Source organism: Aspergillus pseudonomiae (genome assembly GCF_009193645.1).
Source record: "Aspergillus pseudonomiae strain CBS 119388 unplaced genomic scaffold BDV37scaffold_15, whole genome shotgun sequence".
Taxonomy (NCBI): domain Eukaryota; kingdom Fungi; phylum Ascomycota; class Eurotiomycetes; order Eurotiales; family Aspergillaceae; genus Aspergillus; species Aspergillus pseudonomiae.
In genome coordinates, this window is record NW_022476007.1 from 353,826 (window position 1) to 372,100 (window position 18,275).

Here is an 18,275-nt window from a genome sequence, read left to right on the forward strand (position 1 = left end):
TTGTAGTTTGTATAGCTTTAAAAAGATAAGAAATTGATTTTTTTCCTTTGGGCTGAAAATTCCTTTAGGCTGCCGACCACCCACCGGCGGAAGGCGGTGGGTGGTCGGAAGCCGCCACTGATATATCTTGTCTAATCTTTTACTAAATCTTAAATTTAATATTATTTTTATAACTTCTTTATCTACAAAGTTTTAAGTCTCCAGGTAAAGAAAAAGCCCTATAATCTACTAGAATAGCTCCTTTTCATTAAATTTATAGAATAGAAGACCTGCTAATCCACCTAGCCTAGATTATATATCATCCTATCAATGTATACCTTCGATCTACCAGAATCAATACCTATTCTAACGTGCGGTCTAACCTTCACCATCTACCAATAGTAAAATTGCCTCACCTTATCCATATCCTATATATAAAGCTGAAAGGCTTGATATATAAGTCTTAGAAATAATATACTAGTCGTGATTAGCTAGAAGTCCTTAATTTCCGTGCTCGATTAAAAATCTTAACTAAGTGTAGATACGTTAGCCGTAGAGAAGAGATTTTTAAATTAAAAGAATTATAGCTTAGTATTCCTTCCAGCACACAAGACTATTTTTTTTAAAAAAATATATAAAAATTCGCAAAGATTGTAATATTACTATTCAATTTTCTTATTAGCTACATAACTTCTCTATCACTTAACTTTCTTTCTATACTATATCCTATGCTCCAATCCCTATCTATAGATCCCTTATTTACACTGATCCTAATCCTACCCTTTACTCTCAAATCTAAATATTTATAGAGTCTACTCTATCAAAAGATTCTAAACCTTCCATTTTTTAAAATATATTATCTGTATTTTATATTAATAATTTTAAACTATAAATATTCTCTTTTTTTAAATTATATCCAGCTTTTAAATCTTATTATATATATTATTTATATAATAAGTCTTTTACCTTTAAGCTTTATAATAAATCCCAACTCTAAATTTTATTATTACCTAGATATTAACTATCGATCTAGCTGTTAATCAATATTTATATAAATATAAATATAAAAATCCTCTTATATATATTCTCGGGTTCCCAAATTTAACCACCGCAGTTATCTATATTATTATCCTACACACTATCCAATATACAATACCCAGAAAAGACTGGGTAATTGTTACGCCCGGGGCTCTGTCGTCAAGTCTGAGACTAGTTAGCGGACCACGTTACGAGGGTTACTAACCTGAAGTCGTCCGTTGACTTCCGTCGTTATTGGGTTGCGGTCCTGGTAGGACGGGAGTCGCTAAGGGACTACCGTCGATACAAGACTAACGTCGATACTAGACTGCCGTCGATACTAGACTACCGTCGATACTAGACTACCGTCGTCACTAAACTACCGTTGATACTAGACTGCCGTCGTCACAGGGGCGCAGTCGATACAAGACTACCGTCGATACTAGACTCGAGTCCAAAGGGTCAGGCCTATTAAATATATATACTCAATAGTTGAATAAGTATAAACGAGTTGAGACTGGTCTTGCTACTTAAAGGTAACTCTATAGTAATAATATAGATTAATTACGAAGAACTAAACTAAGTATATGAATAAGTGTCCTTTTATATCCTTAAATATATACTTCTATAGTAACTCTCTTAGGGGTAGAAAATGGAGTATATCTAATCGTAGTATATAGTACTGTATACCCCCGGTATACTCCCTCTGGAGTAGGTTCTGGAGTAGGTGTTATATGATGGGCTGCTATCAGCGTCCGCGGCCCTTCCCGAATAACTACTAGATAAACGATTCGTTTGGTGCCTTCCGCTCAGGACTCGATCATTGTTATCCTATCGTTATTCTGCCTTGTGTGTCCGCCTTCGATAGGGTGCGCTAGACAAGGGTCTGTAATAGTAATCTCTGGAAGACTACACAGATCACGCGTTAGATTTAGTCACATTGTAGAATAGTCAAGATACTATTAATAACCTAAGTAATATACCTACCCTTCAAGTAGCCGCCTTATCTTCTAACACACCCAATTCAAAGTAAAGCGCGAAGTTATCTAACGTACATAAAGATATTCTAATTAATCTAATGATCCTCGCCGACAATAGACTTTAAATAATTAAAAAATTATAGATATATCTAAACAATAGTTTCGTTACTTTAAAAACAAATTGTCTATATTTTAAATTCTTAGTCGTTTTATATAATATATCTATTTATTATCTAGACTTCAACACACAGCTTGAAAGGTAGGAGAGCAATCCTTAGCCGGTTAGCCTACACGGCCAGGACCATACGCGAAAGTCCACCTCCTATAATAACACCAAAGCTAACTAGTCTTCGTATAATACCCTCCTAGATATTTTTACCTATAATTAATAGTCAAAACTATATAAGTAAAAGTTACAAAAGTTAAATAGATAACTGTTTAAGTGGATTCGAGATCCTATATTTAATCTAAAAAAATATATATCGTTTCCAGTATTTTATACTTAATTTTTATCTCTATTAATCGATAAATATTTACAATTTTTTTCTTAACTATTTAAAGATATACTACAACGCTACATATCAGAATATCTATCTATAATATCTAAATAAAAAAAAGTACTAGTAGCCAGTCGCTCGATTAGCTTTAATATAATTAAATAAAAATAGCAAAATAATATAGATATCCATAGAAACTTAAGAAAGGGTATAAAATAGTCTACGGAAAAGACAAATCTTCTATTAAAATTAAGAAAAAATAAGAAATAGTTTTAGGCAAAGGTTATGAGGCTATTCTCGAAAAAATATCTAAAAGAAAATCTAGATACAATCCAGATATATTGGAGCACGGTTCTTAGCAAAAAATAGCATCTTAAGACTACGCTTTAAAGCTAAGTTTAGGAAAATCCACGTATCTAAATAAATATTTAGGACGACGACGAGTAGTTATAGCTATACGGAGAAGGGTTAGGAAAGAGGCTACGATCCAATTGAATCGAATCAGCTAAGATTGTAATCCCAGAATTAATCCTATAGCAGGAACAATAGTCGTAGAATCAATCCTATTCATAGAATTTTAGATTCCTAGGAATACTTGACCTGGGAGAGGCACGTACCCAGGATCTGTTATTCTAGAACGGGGTCTTGGCTGATTCAATCTCACGTTGATAATAATATAAGGAATATACATTCCAAGATCAGTCTGCGCCTAAATCATGGATACTGATGTAGTATAGATAGATCTTTTAGAGCACAGCAGCCTCAATAGAAGAAATCCTGTCCAGTTCCGCAGAATGCCTATTAGATTCCTGGAGTTAGCATAATTAGCTTACGAATATTGGTACGGTGCTCCTGCAATATATGAAACCCATGAAACCCATTTACCAGAAACAGACTTCTCATTCTAAAGAATGCCATGTCTCTCCATGGAAGCATTCAGTCCCTTATACACGACACAGTAGCTCATAGGAGATAGAGCTGTGAATTCCTTCTTTCGGTTAGATTTACCGCCTTCGATGTAGCCTCATGGTACCCCGTACTGTCATCGCCACCCGCCTCGGTCTCCAAGTATATAAGAACCGTTCCCTCGCTGTCCTAAGCACTCTTTCCTCCCAAATTCTTCTACCTCCCATATTCTGCACCCACTCGGTCGGGGAACTGGCTGTCTGATCCACCTTATAGAGATTGTCTCCTCAGACATGGCAAGACAGGATATTTTGCCGGTTCCAACTCATACTGGATTGGATTCCAGAAGAACAACGACGATGTGGATCTCGTGTTCAGTCACTTGCAGAAATATGGTCTCAAGATCCTTCGTGTCTAGGGATTTAATAATATCAATTAGAAGCCTATCGATGGCTTAGTCTATTATTATCTACTAGCAGATAGCACGGCAACTATCAATGAGAATAAAGATGGCCTCTAGTGATTGGACTACGTGGTCTCCTTGGCAGAGAAGCACGGTATTAAGTTGATTATTAACTTTGTTAACTTCTGGGATGACTACAATGATATTAATACCTATATTAAGACCTTCGGTGGGTCGAAAAAGGGCTTTTACACTAACAATACTATATAGAAAGTCTACCGCGCTTATATCAAGGTAGTCATTTCGCGGTACAGCGACTCTACCGCTATCTTTGTATAGGAACTGGCTAATAAACCCCATTGCCAGGGCTGTAAGACTACTGTATTATATAATTAGATTAAGAGTACCAGCCAATATATTAAATTATTAGACTCGAAGTATTTAGCTTATATCGGTAATAGTATATAAACTTAGCCTCTTCTATAATCTATAATCTCTAATAAGAGTAGAGGGCTTCAGTCTCAACACTGGTTCAGATAGAAGCTATCTATATCAATACTCTAAAGAAAGTAATTTTATTAAAAACCTGGCTATTCCTATAATTAACTTTAGAATCTTCCATCTCTATCCAAGTAGCTATAAGTCTATATTAGTAATAAATTAAACAGTGGAAGCTAATACTGTTAGGGAAAACCACAAATAACTGGGATAATAGCTAGATTACCTTATACGGGGTAGCCTACAAGGCGGCTAGAAAGCCTTACCTATTCGAGGAGTATAGAGTAATCTTAGACTATTATACTATTGAGAAACCTTGGCAAAACACAGCACTTAACATAACTGCTATCTCAGAGAACCTCTACTAGCAGTACAGAGATTAACTAAACGGTGGATAATCGTCAGACGATAGCAATACCTTCTACTATAGAACGGATGAGTTCAAGTGTCTCGTAACTGACTATATTACGGCTATTAACAGTCGTAAGTAATGCGGAGTTCCTATTAATAGTGTTAGGACAGAGTTATACAGGAAAGTGCTGGTTAGCGAGTATATCTTTGAAAATAAAGTTTAAATTTCACTCTCTAAGCTTCCGCTCAAATCCCCATTCGTCCGCGAGAGGCACCTCCACGGCGCAGTGAGTAGGCGTGCCGCATACATGACTATGGTGCTGAACCTCCCGTGTACTGTTACACATTTCGACAACATCGATTTCAAAGCCTAAGTATGGTAAGTAGAATATAGAAATACAGTTTAACAATCGGAGTTCGTTATGCAAGCTCCTGTGGACGGGGTTCAGACTTTCCAAGTTCATATCTAAGAACTGTTTGCGGCTGCTGTACTCCAGATACTGACTCGGTCCAAGACTTCGACGCTATAACTCTATGTTGCGATGATCTCCTCCATCGAAGATAGAAGAATACGCAAGTCGTCGCAAGCAAAAATACACCAACACCAACCCCTACCCCAATCCCAGCCACAGCACCAGCGCCTATCTGACTGCCGGTAGAATTCACAAGCGGTGTAGACACAACATCAGTCGGAGTCGCATATGCCGGTGTGCCGGTGGGGGGCAGATATTGAATTGTAACCAGTTTGCTGGGTGCTGGAGCAAGGAATTTCTCATCAGAAAGGCTTGAGCAATTGGCCTTTCCATCACTGGTATATGAGCAACAGGCCCAAAGCCCTGTATTGTTGTCATAGTCTATGATTGAACCAGGTTGACTGCCTATATGTAGTTAGCATTATTGATATTGTAAACCTCTTAGTTGGGAAATTACCACATCGGTTCATGCATGCCGGGTCCTGGAGTGTTGGATCCGTGCAATCTGCGGTATAGTATCCATTGTCCGAATTATTTTTGGAAAAGTGGCAGATGCCATTGCTCATACAATAGTCACCCTTTACACAACATTGCACGTGGGGATAAGTTGCGTTCGGAATGCCGCAGGGCGAATCTGCGTCAAAATTGGAAGATATCCTGCCCGAATGGAGCGAATAGCACGACATACTGGTTTGGGTTCGCTGTGTCGGGATCATTTTAAAGATGAGACCTCGCGAGAAAGAGAGGGGTATAGCTGGGATTTATATGCTGCTTAGCGCCCAGGGGTGGAAACATGATTGTTCTTAAGCGCCCTTCAAATGCGCTAGTGAGTGCGATAGTAGCAGATATTTGCAGGGATATGTTCATGTAACCCTAGATTGAATTTGTCAACATTCCACCTGCTGGTGTGTCAACTATAGCAGTAATACATCGATCACAAAACAAGCCTCGCAATAGTCCTCATATATTGAAGGTGATTCCTATGCGCTAATGAGACAAAACAGGTGGTTATCCGAACACAAAGTCATTGTTTGGGCGTTGTGCTAGGATTACTGCACAGCACATATTACGGAGCACACTAATAATTGTAACCATGAGTAATGTTGGCCATTTCAAGTCACCCGCATACATCCCTGGATATAGTTATACATGTATCAATCTACTGTCCACTATCTGATTGGACACTATCAAGGCAGTGCGAGGCGCAGTGGAGTGGTGGAGCAGGGAATGAGATCCTTCCACCAGCTTTAGGGCATACCCTAACAGCCAGGGTGGATGTGATTTACTATACTTCTCATTTTAGCCCCCTCTTTTCCAGATCGGAAATTGCGTCTGCGCCCTCTCGGTGCGACCTCACCGGCCGTGGAGCTGACTGTACTTTCGCTGTTTATTGTGCAGTGGATTTGTACATATTTCGGTTTCTGGCTTTCCGTTACCCTACTAGACAATGCACTGATTTCAGAACTCGCTTTCATTTCTAAACAGGCCAGATTTTGCAGCAGACCAGCAACTGTGATTCGATGGTAGCCCTAGTTTAATCTCAATCTTGGCCTGATTAGAGACAGTGAAAGAAGACACACTAAATCCGAAAGCGGTTTTTAAGGGGTCCGTGGAAAAGCGCTTAATTACGCTATCTGCCAGCGCAAATATATGTCATTTTATTTATCTACTAGAAGGTTATTTCCACTTTCCACCTTTGATTTAATTGAAAATCGCAGCTCTTAATCTAATCTAATATCATCTCACAGTGTTCTCACTCCCATAAACTAAATCAAGATTCTATACTTTATATATAAGACTATACTTTTAAGCACCAGTCTAATTATACTCCTAGTAATTCTTTTACAGCTACTTTCACACGCTTCTCTTAAGTCCTATAGACAGGAACGTTACTACAGATAGCCAACAATAAGATAACCAAGATAAGCCTGAAGGGGATATCTACCGGTGATAGACAGCCACTAGTGATTGGTAGTCACCGGTAATAGGGAGTCATTGGTAGTTAGTAGTCACTGGTGGTAGGAAGTCCACCAGTGATTGGTAGTCACTGGTGATAGGGAGTCACTAATGACTGGTAGCCGTTGGAAGTTACCTTTTATTAGTGGGAATGAACATGAATTTGGTTCGTATTAAATTTGCTCTGTATTCAAGTAATATCTCTATAGATTAACGTTGGTAAATATAAATTATTTATAAATAGACCCGTAGAATATGTTTCTCAGTATAGGGATGGCTGATAGACGCTTGAGTGCCTTAACAGTCTTTAGGTCGATAGTAGAGTTTTCTTCTATAGTAAGATTCTTGTACTGACTGTCAGTAGAATTACTAAGGTATAAGGGGAAAGAGATCTTACTATATTAGTTTTCCAACGTTCGATTATAGAACTGAGATTGTATAGATCTAATAGGCTCTCTAGTATAACTCTAAGATATTAATCGAATAGATTCTATTCCTTCGTGTCGCCTGGGCCGTTACTCTTAAAAAGAGCGAGAGTGACTGCTAAATTTATAATATTTATATCGATCTATATTACTTGGCGTTATGTACTTGAATATTACCGAACCTACTCTCTATAGCAAAGCGCAAAAGTCTGGATCTAGATTCTTTTATCTATTGCGTCCATTTCTTTTCTTAATTAGTTGTCTCTGTCGGACTTTCTATTCGAGAACAAGGCGCTCGATTCCACCCGAGACAAGATAATTAATATTAAAGACGCTGCTGGCTGCTAATTCTCGAAATATCCAGCTATATCTAGTCAAAGGCCAGACCCGGTCGATAAACTCTTCTTACGAAAAATCTACAATTAACTTAAAACAATAGATATAATATAAATCTAAGCAATGGATCATTTAGCTTAATAGTTATCGTGGGAAATCTCGTGGACTTATCCACGGTGGACTATTTATTCTATTCTATCCCTGGGTTTACTGCGAAACGGAAATGGCCAGACTAAATCCTTAAACTACAAATCGATAATTTATATCTCGCCCTATTATAAGAATACGGAGCAACCTTAATAAAGAAGAGCCGCAGATCTTTAGATAGCTCGAGACAAGGATCGCCAGGTTCTGGATCTAATCTAATATATTTTCGAAGGTTCCTCCTTGCTCTTGTTAAAAGTTTGTTAGAGTCAGAAGTGGTTATATTTAATTGATCGGTGAGTTGGGGTATAGTCAATATTATTATAAATATTAGACCACCTGTTTAAAAGGAAAGAACTTTTTAAACTAAAAAGTATTTATTAGAATAAGAGTAGATTATATTTAGGGCGAGATTTATCAGTATTTATAAAATTAAGTAAAATTTTAATAATTCTTCTTAAGACTTTAAATATAATTATATACAAATTACCAAAAATACATTGTAATTTATATTACCTAGGATACTATTAAATCTAGAGTTTGTTCTATTTAGTATATATATCTGCAGGACTAAATTAGTATATATACTAGGATTCAGATTACTACTAGTATTGGTTATTAAGATACGCGGTTTCTAAAATTACCATTTTATATAGAATACAAGGTGGCCCGCTCGACCTACATGGCCCGCTCGTTTATCAGTAACGTTATTGCATGCATGAGCCTATCATCCCGTATAAGGTAAATGCCTTTTAGATACACATCATAATACATGCTCAATCCACTGCATCATTGGCACTAAAGCTCGCCTGCCATTCAAGGTCCTGAGCGGATGGGGGAAACTGGTAGGTAGCCAGTGAGGACTTGACGGTTTCCTGTATCCGGTTTTTGCTGGGTGGTGCGCGCCCTTCTTGCTCCAAACTATCCGGTGTGAACACTTTGACATTGGGTTCTACCATTTCCACAATGCTAGAGGGAGTGAAAGAACGTTGATCGAATGTCGCATTAGAATTCGGTTCTGTATGGCTACTCTGCCCTAGCATCAACACGCGCTGCTATGAGCTCTTCTGTCCTTTAGCCTTTGCTTCCTCAGCGCTCTTGCGCCTTGTAAATATGTATGGTATAGAATGCTGGCATAGTTAGATCAAGAGCCTGCTGCCGCGCATGGGAAACGATGGACTGCACTTCCTTTTCTGTCAAACAGGAGACTTTTCTCGACGGTCCAACACACATCGATTCGATAATCTCGAAGTATGCCATGGCGTACCAGACAGCGCCAGTATCACTAGCAACTTGGTTCCATTGATTCCCTGGCAGGGCAATTTCCTGGTGACTGATGGCTTTGAACCCCGCTTGTCGTAGCCACATTTGGGTTTGTCTTGCACAATGAATAATGGGGTGACCAGAGGCTGCCGTTGCATATTTCGTTTGTTGGTACCATTGATAAAGAGGTGTGTCGTTCAATGACTTAATATCAGAACGAGGTTCAGAGTCAATTTCCCATTGCTCGATCCAGCCATCAGGACGAAGTGTGCTCCAAATCCTCTTGTAAAGAAGGGGCCACGAAACAACACTACCACTACCCATTCGCAGATTCACCACATCCCATGGCGCTTCGCCCAGGAGGCATCGGCTTTGGTAGCCAAAGGGCGCTAGGAACCGGCGCAGGTAAGCCCGACATGGGGATATTCTTCCATCGTCATTTATTATTATCAGGAACTGTCAAAGGTACGTATAAGTTCAATATTTGGCTTAATTAAAGTTTATAACTGTTGACTCTAGGTTTGTGAGCAGCTCCGAGTTAGAGTGCAGAACAAGATTCAATTTCCAATTTAAAATCTTCAAGTATATGGCGACGTTGTATTGTTCCCTTTGCCGTCGTTTTGAAGGGCTTGTTGATGGGCGCAACCAAGATACGGTTTCGTGTTATCTGAGCCTCCACGGGGAGGCGACAATTGACTTGTTCCACCAAAGGCCAGAGCCGATCGACAACCTCTTCGGGTGGCATCGAGCGCCTTGCGATTCTCCGGTCTGGATCTATAATCAGCATTACACGAAGGGCATGATTAGTGGCTACCATCGCCTTGGAGACCAATTCATGCCCTTCGAGGGCTCTCTCAATGGGACCTGGATGGAGAAACACTCGGTTCGGTAATTTGGAAACGTCATCCTTGCGGCCAACATGCTTCCAAAGCTCCTTATGATCCGGGTGCTGGACAAAAAGGTCACCTGTACAAAACTCTTCTCGATCGGGGGAGAACGAGGAAGACAGTATGCGTATAATAGTCAGGCGGGCGTGTGATGACCAACTCAGAACACCCACTCGGGTGATCCCGCATTTCCATAGGATGGTGGCAATTCCATTCGAAATATTCCCAGTGCATAGGGTCTTTCGGCTGTAGGCTACAAAAATAGCCTGCCTCCGTGAGGCCGATGGAGGATTGCAAGCGTGTCGCGCGGGCGATCTTATCACCCGCACTCGGTGGTAAAGGCATGCCGACGAAGCTTACGCACTCTAAGCTGGCCAGTGCCGCTAAACCCTCTTCAGAAGCACTCAAGCACGTCAAAGTGTCTGGCAAAAAGAGACCCGACTTTGCACCCGTCTCAGAGACAATCGCTTTCAACGACCCCGGGGTCAATGGTGCGTCGGGTCCAAGAACAAAATGCGTGCGATGAAAAATTGCAGCTGCCCAGGTCACAATACCAGTCGCGTGGAACATGTTGGTCTTTATGAGATGGGGATGGTGGGGGTGACTCAGCCAGGGGGCTGTCGATTTCCTTCCCTGGGGAAGTGGGATATGCTGGAAATAATCCAATGCACTAAAATATCCATGCGGCAGGGCAATCTCCTTGGGTACGCCTGAGCGGCAAGGATTTATAGACTGTCATTAATTTACCCACCCGGAGAGATTCTTAGGTCACACCACTTACCTGTCGTGCCTGAGCTATAGAGGACAACAGCTGGTTGTTGTTCTCGAGCTATGGTATATTCGTGGGGGCAGTGAACTGGCCTGTTCGGGCCAGTAAACATTGTCCAGAGATCCATTACCTCCCATATATCCAATGTTTGATTAGAACTTTTTATAAGATGCACTTTGTCGGCAAGCTCACGCGCAAACAGTAGCCTAGAGCAATGTCCCGAGGCCAGAAGATAGTCGATTACGGGTTGAGCTGTGCTTGGATCCAAAAGAAGAATCTTGAGTTTTTTGTTCAGTCTGATACTACTGCAAATCTGACAATTAACCGACTCACACAGTGGCCTAACTTCATACACGCAATAACCGCTATGGCATAACGGATGTCATTTGGTCCAATATAAACGAGCCTCTCGGGCGTTCCGCTGGAACAAACTGTCTCTTCGAGCCACCAAGCAAAACGGTCTACCGCCTTAGCGAGGTCGCCTATCGTCACCCGACGCCATCCGCACCCCATTTCATTGATAGATACTGCATGGATACAAAAAAGGCGTTCTGGGTTGTCGAGGGCATCCCGGTCTAAGGCATCCGGCACAAGACGTGGCATGAAAATGGTGGAGCCCATCGGGATAGGCGAAAGGTGTGATTGTTCGTGAGAAATAATAAGATCTAAATGAATATTCACCAGCAAGGGCTAATGGTGCTGTAGCATCATCAGGGGATCAGGGTGATTTATAGCTATCTCATGGTCCACTTGCACTCACCACTGACCAGCTCCTACTGTAAGGAGGTAGATAAGTGGGCCTACACAGCAAAGTCTAATCTCATCCCCATGACAACAGGGGTTGCAAGGGGAATTATTGCGAGCTATAGACTGAACCACGATTGCTGGGATATCAATTAAGGTAACGATCCCGTCTGCCAGCTGTAATATGCCGAAAATAGTCTACCTAGATAGTCGTACGCTGCGGTAGATCACTTACCACTGGTCACAAAACATCAATAAAATGGTGCATATCCCTTGCTGCTCTACCAAACACGTGATGCTCGCTTTCGTTATTGATTGACTCTCTTTCTGTGATCGGCAATGTGCAAATATGTATCGGTGAGACACGTCCTTCTTCCGTAATCAAACAATATGCCTGGCCTTCCGCTGGTCGGATACCGAAGGAGGCTTTTTCTTGTTGAGCAGGGCCCTGCTCGTATAAAATAGGTTCCGATCGAAATGTGAGGAGAGCGTGACAACGGCTGATAAAGCAGTCGGTTGCTACCTTTGGTCTTTCTAGCAGCTCGCTTATGCTAATTCATCCTACTTCCTGATCCGCTGGGTTATCACACTTTTCTGTGACCAGAGACCTCAGTTTTGAACATCGGGTAAGAGTTAGGAGACACCACATCGACGTTTGAATAGTACTCTTGGCCGTGTGGTACGCGATGGAAGGCTACCGGCCATCCAGTCAGGCACGCAATGGACCTAGTGACGAAATGGGTTCCGCTTACAGCAAATCAGAGAGCGTAGCATTGACAGTCCAGGCATCGCAAATCCCGAGAGAAGCAAGCGATACTGCACATACCATAATTGAGAAATTCAGCCAGGAAGGAGAACATGAGGCCTATTCTGTGTTCATGAATTATGAGAAAATCCTCTTTACCTCCTTTACCAGTTTTGGAATGGTTCTCTGCATGTTTGCAACCAACATCATCCTCCCAGCAATGCCGGTAATGGGAGATGAATACCACATGTCGTCAGCGATGATTAATCTTATTATAACATCATACATGGTCATCCAGGGAATTTCGCCCGCACTGTTGTCCATAATTTCTGACGTGCATGGACGGTGTTTGGCGTGGATGCTTGCACTGTCGCTGTACACGGTGGCCAACGTTGGTCTAGCCCTGCAGACTGATTTTGTTGCGTTGGTTCTTCTTCGATGTCTGCAGAGTATAGGAAGTAGCTGCGCCATTCCCTTCGGATTTGCCGTTGCTGCCGACATTACATCGCCATCAGAGAGGGGAAGATTCATCGGTCCCATGCATGGAAGCGTCATGGGAGCTTTTGCTTTTGGGCCCGTCATCGGCGGGACACTGACCACTTACCTCGGCTGGAGGAGTATATTTTGGTTTCTCTCCATTAGTAGTGGGTTGTTTCTTTCCGCCTATGTTTTATTTATGCCTGAAACGGCCCGGGCCGTGGTAGGCGACGGCTCCGTCGCTCCAAGACGCTGGTGGACAAAACCCGTCTTCCACAATACCAAGCGGCTTCAACATGATGCCGCGCAACGGCCCGCTCAACCGCAGCGAAGGAGGGAGAGGCCGCAAACCGCCTTGCACATGATCTTTGCCTCTTTGCGTATCATAGGGAAGAAGGATGCCTTCGTCCTCATCATGTACACGAGCTTGCTCTATTTTGGGGTTTCTGCCTTGTGGTCCACCACTGCAAACCATTTCGGTCAGCGTTACGGGCTAAGCACACTGTACCTCGGGCTCTCTTTCATGTGAGTAATCGGCCCTCGCTCGTACTGCTCTGAATATCTGAACACGTCTGATTGATTCCCAGGCCTTACGGGATCCTCGGGGGCTTGGGTATGGTGATCAGCGGTACACTGCTCGACTATAACTATCGACGACTGTCCAAGCAGCACGGAATGACCTCCGATCATCCGAGTAGCAATCCCAATGGTTTTTCTATCAAAATTTCCAGGCTACAAGTTGCGATGCCTTTCATGTTTCTGCTTGCTTTTTCATTTACTGCATACGGCTGGATCGTCCAGGAGCACCTGCCCTTGGCTGCGGTGCTCGTGTTCCAGGCTCTCATTGGGTTGGGCAGTACTCCGTTACTCGGAATCATATACACCCTTCTGATAGATCTATTTCCGGATCAAACTGCTACGGTTTCTGGAGTGGCTGATTTGATCAGATGTTTGTTCGGTGCCATCTCTGCGGCAGTCATTGATTATATGCTAGTTGGTATGGGCTGGGGCTGGTGTTTCACATTATTGGGTCTGACTCTACTACTTTCACTCTGTTTTGTTGCTTTTATGCTTTTTAACTCGGCTCTGTAGTGTGATAAGTATGTATGGATTCTGTTCCAGTTCCTCACAAAGTTCATGTGGCAATGAGAGGATACAGGCGAACGTGCGGGAGGGCAAAATGGATAAAGGTCAGTTGGGTGATCTATCTTAACTCTAATCCACTATGGGCTGGCAGAGAAAACCCAACGTGGAACCAGAGATAACCAGAGACAAAAAAGCTTGTCCATAAATTTCTCATTTACTCAGAGCAATTCTTCATATATCATCACCATCTAATTTACGCGGGTATTCTGCTTGAGTCTCCCAGTCCCTTCAGTTATTATTGGCATTCTGCTACTAGTTTCCAGTGTGTAATTATGAGGCAGGACAACGTTTCGCTAGGCCTAAAATTGTGTCTGTATATAGCTACCCTACCTGCTACCCTCTAGTGATAATCCCAGGCATTGACTGGGAGTATTTTGTAGGCACGCCCTCCAGTTTGACCTTTTTATCAGAGAGCCGATGGGATGCTTAATAAAAGAAGAGGAAGAACGTCAGAGAGTACAGGCCGCACCAGAATGGAGTCTATCTTCGAACTGGATTATGCAATGACTCAGTCCTTGGATATAAAGTAAGCCACCCTATCTTCCGTCAACTAAATCTCCCGGCTTCATCTAATTAATAACCTATCTATCTCGCTACTTTCTTTGCTAGGGAACAGTCTTCTTTATTATTATGTTATGTATGCCCTCCTGAACGATAGTATGCCGATCCTAATTCTTATAAGCATGGGTTTCTGTCGTTTTATTCTGCCTCTGTTATCCCTTTTGCCTTTAATACGAGTCCTAGGAACCTATTAACGCTTACATTGCATCTGGCACATGTTACAGAGATGCCACACATTAATAGTAGTACACCCTCCTTCGTCGACGAAGTTTTCTTAACCCAATCCGAGAGCGGAACCAGCGAGGTATATATGCCCTCCACTACCCAAAAATGTTTAGGATACGGTGTAGGCAAAGCAAGCAAGGCACACGATGGAAGTCTCATGCTAGCTAAAAGTCTTAAAACTTTACCCTCAATTCTCGTCCATTTTTGATATGCTAACAATAATTTACGAACCGGTCCCTAGCTACAGAATTACCTCTGGCATCCTCGAAGAACACACCATGGCCATTTCCAGACTTTCAGGTGCCCAAACCAAGCATCTCCTCTTCACGAGACATCTCCCTAGCATGCATATATCTTTAACTCACACCGTTGTCGGCCTGATAACCTATCTTCGATTATGGAATATGACAGCACTCTAGAGTATGTGAAGGTAGCTCTCCCCTGACCGGACAAAACACCCCGGCTTACTGGGCTTTCTTTGTACTAGCATACGTACTGACCTATCTCGCTGTCGTCCGAGAATAGTGCGGGTCCGGCTCAGTGATCGCTGCTCACTGGGCATCTGTTTGCCGCAGGGTTCATTAGTTGTCAGCGTCCCCTCGTTCTGCCTGGCTTATCCCCCCTCAACTAGTTGACCTAGCTAGTGTCGTAACTCCCATCGATTATTTCGGGGCTGGATACTATTTCTTGCGTCTCTCGCTCATGGTAAATTCACCGATAATTATTCCCCATTATTAATCGAGGATACATTAGAGAATAAGGCGACAATGGGATAGAAGGCCATGGATACGTGCCCATCGATGCATGAGCACAATCCTGTGATATATGCTATTCCTCTCAGCTATTCTCATAGACCCGCCCATTTTCGTCTTCAAATTATATTGGGATACGATTCACTCCAGCGGCCAATTATGCCTTGTTGTGGTGCTACCACTTTTTCACGTCGGCCTACCAATCCCACAAGGAGTCTCATAATTCACCCTTTAACACATGATGAAGAGTCAGCTGGTCGTTGGCCAACTAACCCGGGCACCAGTGACTGGGGTTGGACCGAGCATTCTGAGAAAGGACTGTGTGCTTATCGAATAGCTATTGAGAATTCAAATTATCTGGGTTGCTTAGTTACTCACGAATGCAAATATATCTCGTTAGCGCTCAAGCCCCGTAAGAAGTCTTTAGATACTGCAATAGAGAATTTAATTCGTAATGAAGCAGATTAATCCCGATCTAGGCCCTTCACATTTTAGATATCTAAAATTTATTGCTTTACGGTTTCTACTAACCACTCCTGTATTGGTGGCGTCAACTGTCACTGTTACCTGAAAGCACTGGTTGGCTCTAGAATGAAGCAGAGAATAACTGTACATTTCAAACAAAGCCTTCGTGAATATGGCATATGCCAAGATAATAATGACTCATCAACTGTCAGATAAGGTATAAATTAATCCTTCTCAACAGCTCTGAGACACATTCCACATGTCGTTCCTTCGTTCACCACATCTGTCTTTTCTTCTTTTCCTTCTTTTCTCTCAGTCCCTCCTTTACATTTCCAATCGTTACTACCGTTCTTTGTTTAATGACCTCCACACTACATAAGACGACTATGTTAATACATGCGATGTGTCATCTCGAGCCCACAACCGGACAGGCACATACGATGTCTATACTCCCTTACACTTCGATGCACCAGACAGCCTATTCTTGTGAGCGAATGAGGTAGACATGCCACTCCTTACGAGCTGAGAATCCCAGAACAGCATTCTCCTCTACTTATATATATATATCCTCCGACCGTCGATGGACAACCGAGTCTAGGAAAACCCAACGAGAAGCCGGTCTATGGACAAAGCATTGAACTCAAGCCATACTGCGGTCAATCTTCTCGAACGAGGAAAGGCCCACTCACTCCCATCAGGGCCTGTTGTCCAAGGACAGCACCCTGCGATAATTCGCTACGCTTCTACACCGCATATACCCACATAGATCCTGAGGAATCAAAGGGTGTCTATCAACTTTCTTTCATCCTTTTGATGACACCCTGGTGTGGAACAGGTCAGGCTGTCGCGACATCGTTGACTCTCCAACGTCATTCCTCGCAATCAATAGGTTGTTCAGATAGGATAGAAGGACAAGGAGATGTCGCCTGACTTAGGCTGTTGCTCATTCTTTCCTCTAGGAAAATCTTCTCCCACAATTGGTAAAGTCCTCAGAGCGACTTTCTTGAACAACGCATATGATGTTCGACTCAAAGCCAAGGAGTCTGTTGTTGTCCCCGCTGAATAGCGGAATTCTGGGATACGTTGCTTCGTCCGTTGAGCGAAAGGCATCATGTGGTGGGGTCGTGGAATATATAATACCGACGAGGACAGACTTTCCACTGCTGTTTCTCTTACTCACAAATTTGGCAGCCAGAAGGATTGGCCTTGCCATCATTTTGCCAACCTCTGACACGAGCCCGCAGGAGAGTTACTCCGCAAAGCGCACACTCACACTTCGATGCCCTCCTGGCACTATGGAAAAATACGCAGTCTTCGGTATTCATAGTCAGTATATGACATGAAGGGGCTGTTTCACAGAACGCATCGCCCGTCATTGCCAGCGGCCAACAGCGACAGCTTTCAAGTCCCATCCGACATGACAACACCGTTAATTCATACGCCCAGGGTAAATGGAACGATTCCTCCAGTGACCTGGTCTCGCAATATTTGCAATTCTGCCAACCGGCACAAATAATAGAGGAGCACGATAAAGTACCCGGCTGAGTTTTACTTATGGCCCAAGATCAAGAAATCCATACCACAGCTGATCATGGGCTCCTGGGTCATCAGGGGTGCAAGGTGGAGGGGTTGGGGCTAGACGCTGCTAATCTAATATACTGTTCTATGGCCCCCTGTGCGATGTTGGGCTACGACACACCGGTACAACCCCTCAAGTTACCTTGGATCAAGCACAGACGCTAAGCTTATCTGCGAAAATGACAGACTTTCGAAACCCAGAAGCACTATATAGCTCGATTATCAACAGTTCACGTCTTTGCTATGGTACTTTTCACTAGCTGCATCGAGGAAGTTAATGGATATTGCAGAGAAGGCGTGGTCACAGGCAGAAGGCCTCCTGACATTGTTTGTCTTGAGCTGCAGCTCTTCAAGGACTCGGGCGAGTGCGAGCGACATTGAAGCTTACCTATATATACAGCTTCATATTAGGTGCGATGCCATGGATGCTCTGTTCGAACTTTATTCCATTGTTTATATATATCGTCCCATGGAGTACGCTGAGATCGGGACTTAATAGAATCGCGGCACGATCCGACTTCTACGACAATGCCGTCGGTTCCTCTTTGATGGAAAAAGTGGTTAACCGTGCATGCGATACCGACTTATTTCTCATCCAAGGTAAAACAGCACCCGGGCGTCCCAGAGAGTATCGTACATGTGAACCTGTCTATATATACAGAGACGGTCTCTGGAATATCCGGGCGGCACGATAGGAA

At 42.7% G+C, this 18,275-nt stretch overlaps 4 protein-coding genes across 4 annotated transcripts; 2 read left to right on the plus strand and 2 right to left on the minus strand.

Annotated features, from left to right (window-relative positions):
• Positions 1-3,384: 3,384 nt before the first annotated feature.
• Positions 3,385-4,648, plus strand: BDV37DRAFT_269762 (uncharacterized protein; the record flags this gene model as incomplete). The annotated part of the gene is made up of 8 exons (XM_032084423.1): positions 3,385-3,431; positions 3,671-3,791; positions 3,822-3,836; positions 3,930-4,011; positions 4,057-4,115; positions 4,149-4,152; positions 4,319-4,434; positions 4,502-4,648. The coding sequence occupies 8 exons, from the start codon at positions 3,385-3,387 to the stop codon at positions 4,646-4,648; spliced, it is 591 nt and encodes a 196-aa protein (XP_031944054.1).
• A 247-nt stretch (positions 4,649-4,895) lies between these two features.
• On the minus strand, positions 4,896-5,807 carry BDV37DRAFT_242454 (uncharacterized protein). The gene is made up of 2 exons (XM_032081325.1): positions 5,562-5,807; positions 4,896-5,509 (listed from the first exon to the last, which is right to left on the minus strand). Exons 1-2 carry the CDS (start codon positions 5,788-5,790, stop codon positions 5,052-5,054), a joined length of 687 nt encoding a protein of 228 aa, XP_031944055.1. The 5' UTR covers positions 5,791-5,807; the 3' UTR covers positions 4,896-5,051.
• A 3,959-nt stretch (positions 5,808-9,766) lies between these two features.
• BDV37DRAFT_269764 (acetyl-CoA synthetase-like protein) lies at positions 9,767-11,505 on the minus strand (the record flags this gene model as incomplete). Its single annotated transcript, XM_032084424.1, has 4 exons — positions 9,767-10,204; positions 10,236-10,825; positions 10,897-11,161; positions 11,218-11,505. 4 exons carry the CDS (start codon positions 11,503-11,505, stop codon positions 9,767-9,769), a joined length of 1,581 nt encoding a protein of 526 aa, XP_031944056.1.
• An 809-nt stretch (positions 11,506-12,314) lies between these two features.
• BDV37DRAFT_269781 (major facilitator superfamily domain-containing protein) lies at positions 12,315-13,942 on the plus strand (the record flags this gene model as incomplete). The annotated part of the gene is made up of 3 exons (XM_032084428.1): positions 12,315-12,395; positions 12,492-13,375; positions 13,438-13,942. 3 exons carry the CDS (start codon positions 12,315-12,317, stop codon positions 13,940-13,942), a joined length of 1,470 nt encoding a protein of 489 aa, XP_031944057.1.
• Between the last annotated feature and the right edge of the window lie 4,333 nt (positions 13,943-18,275).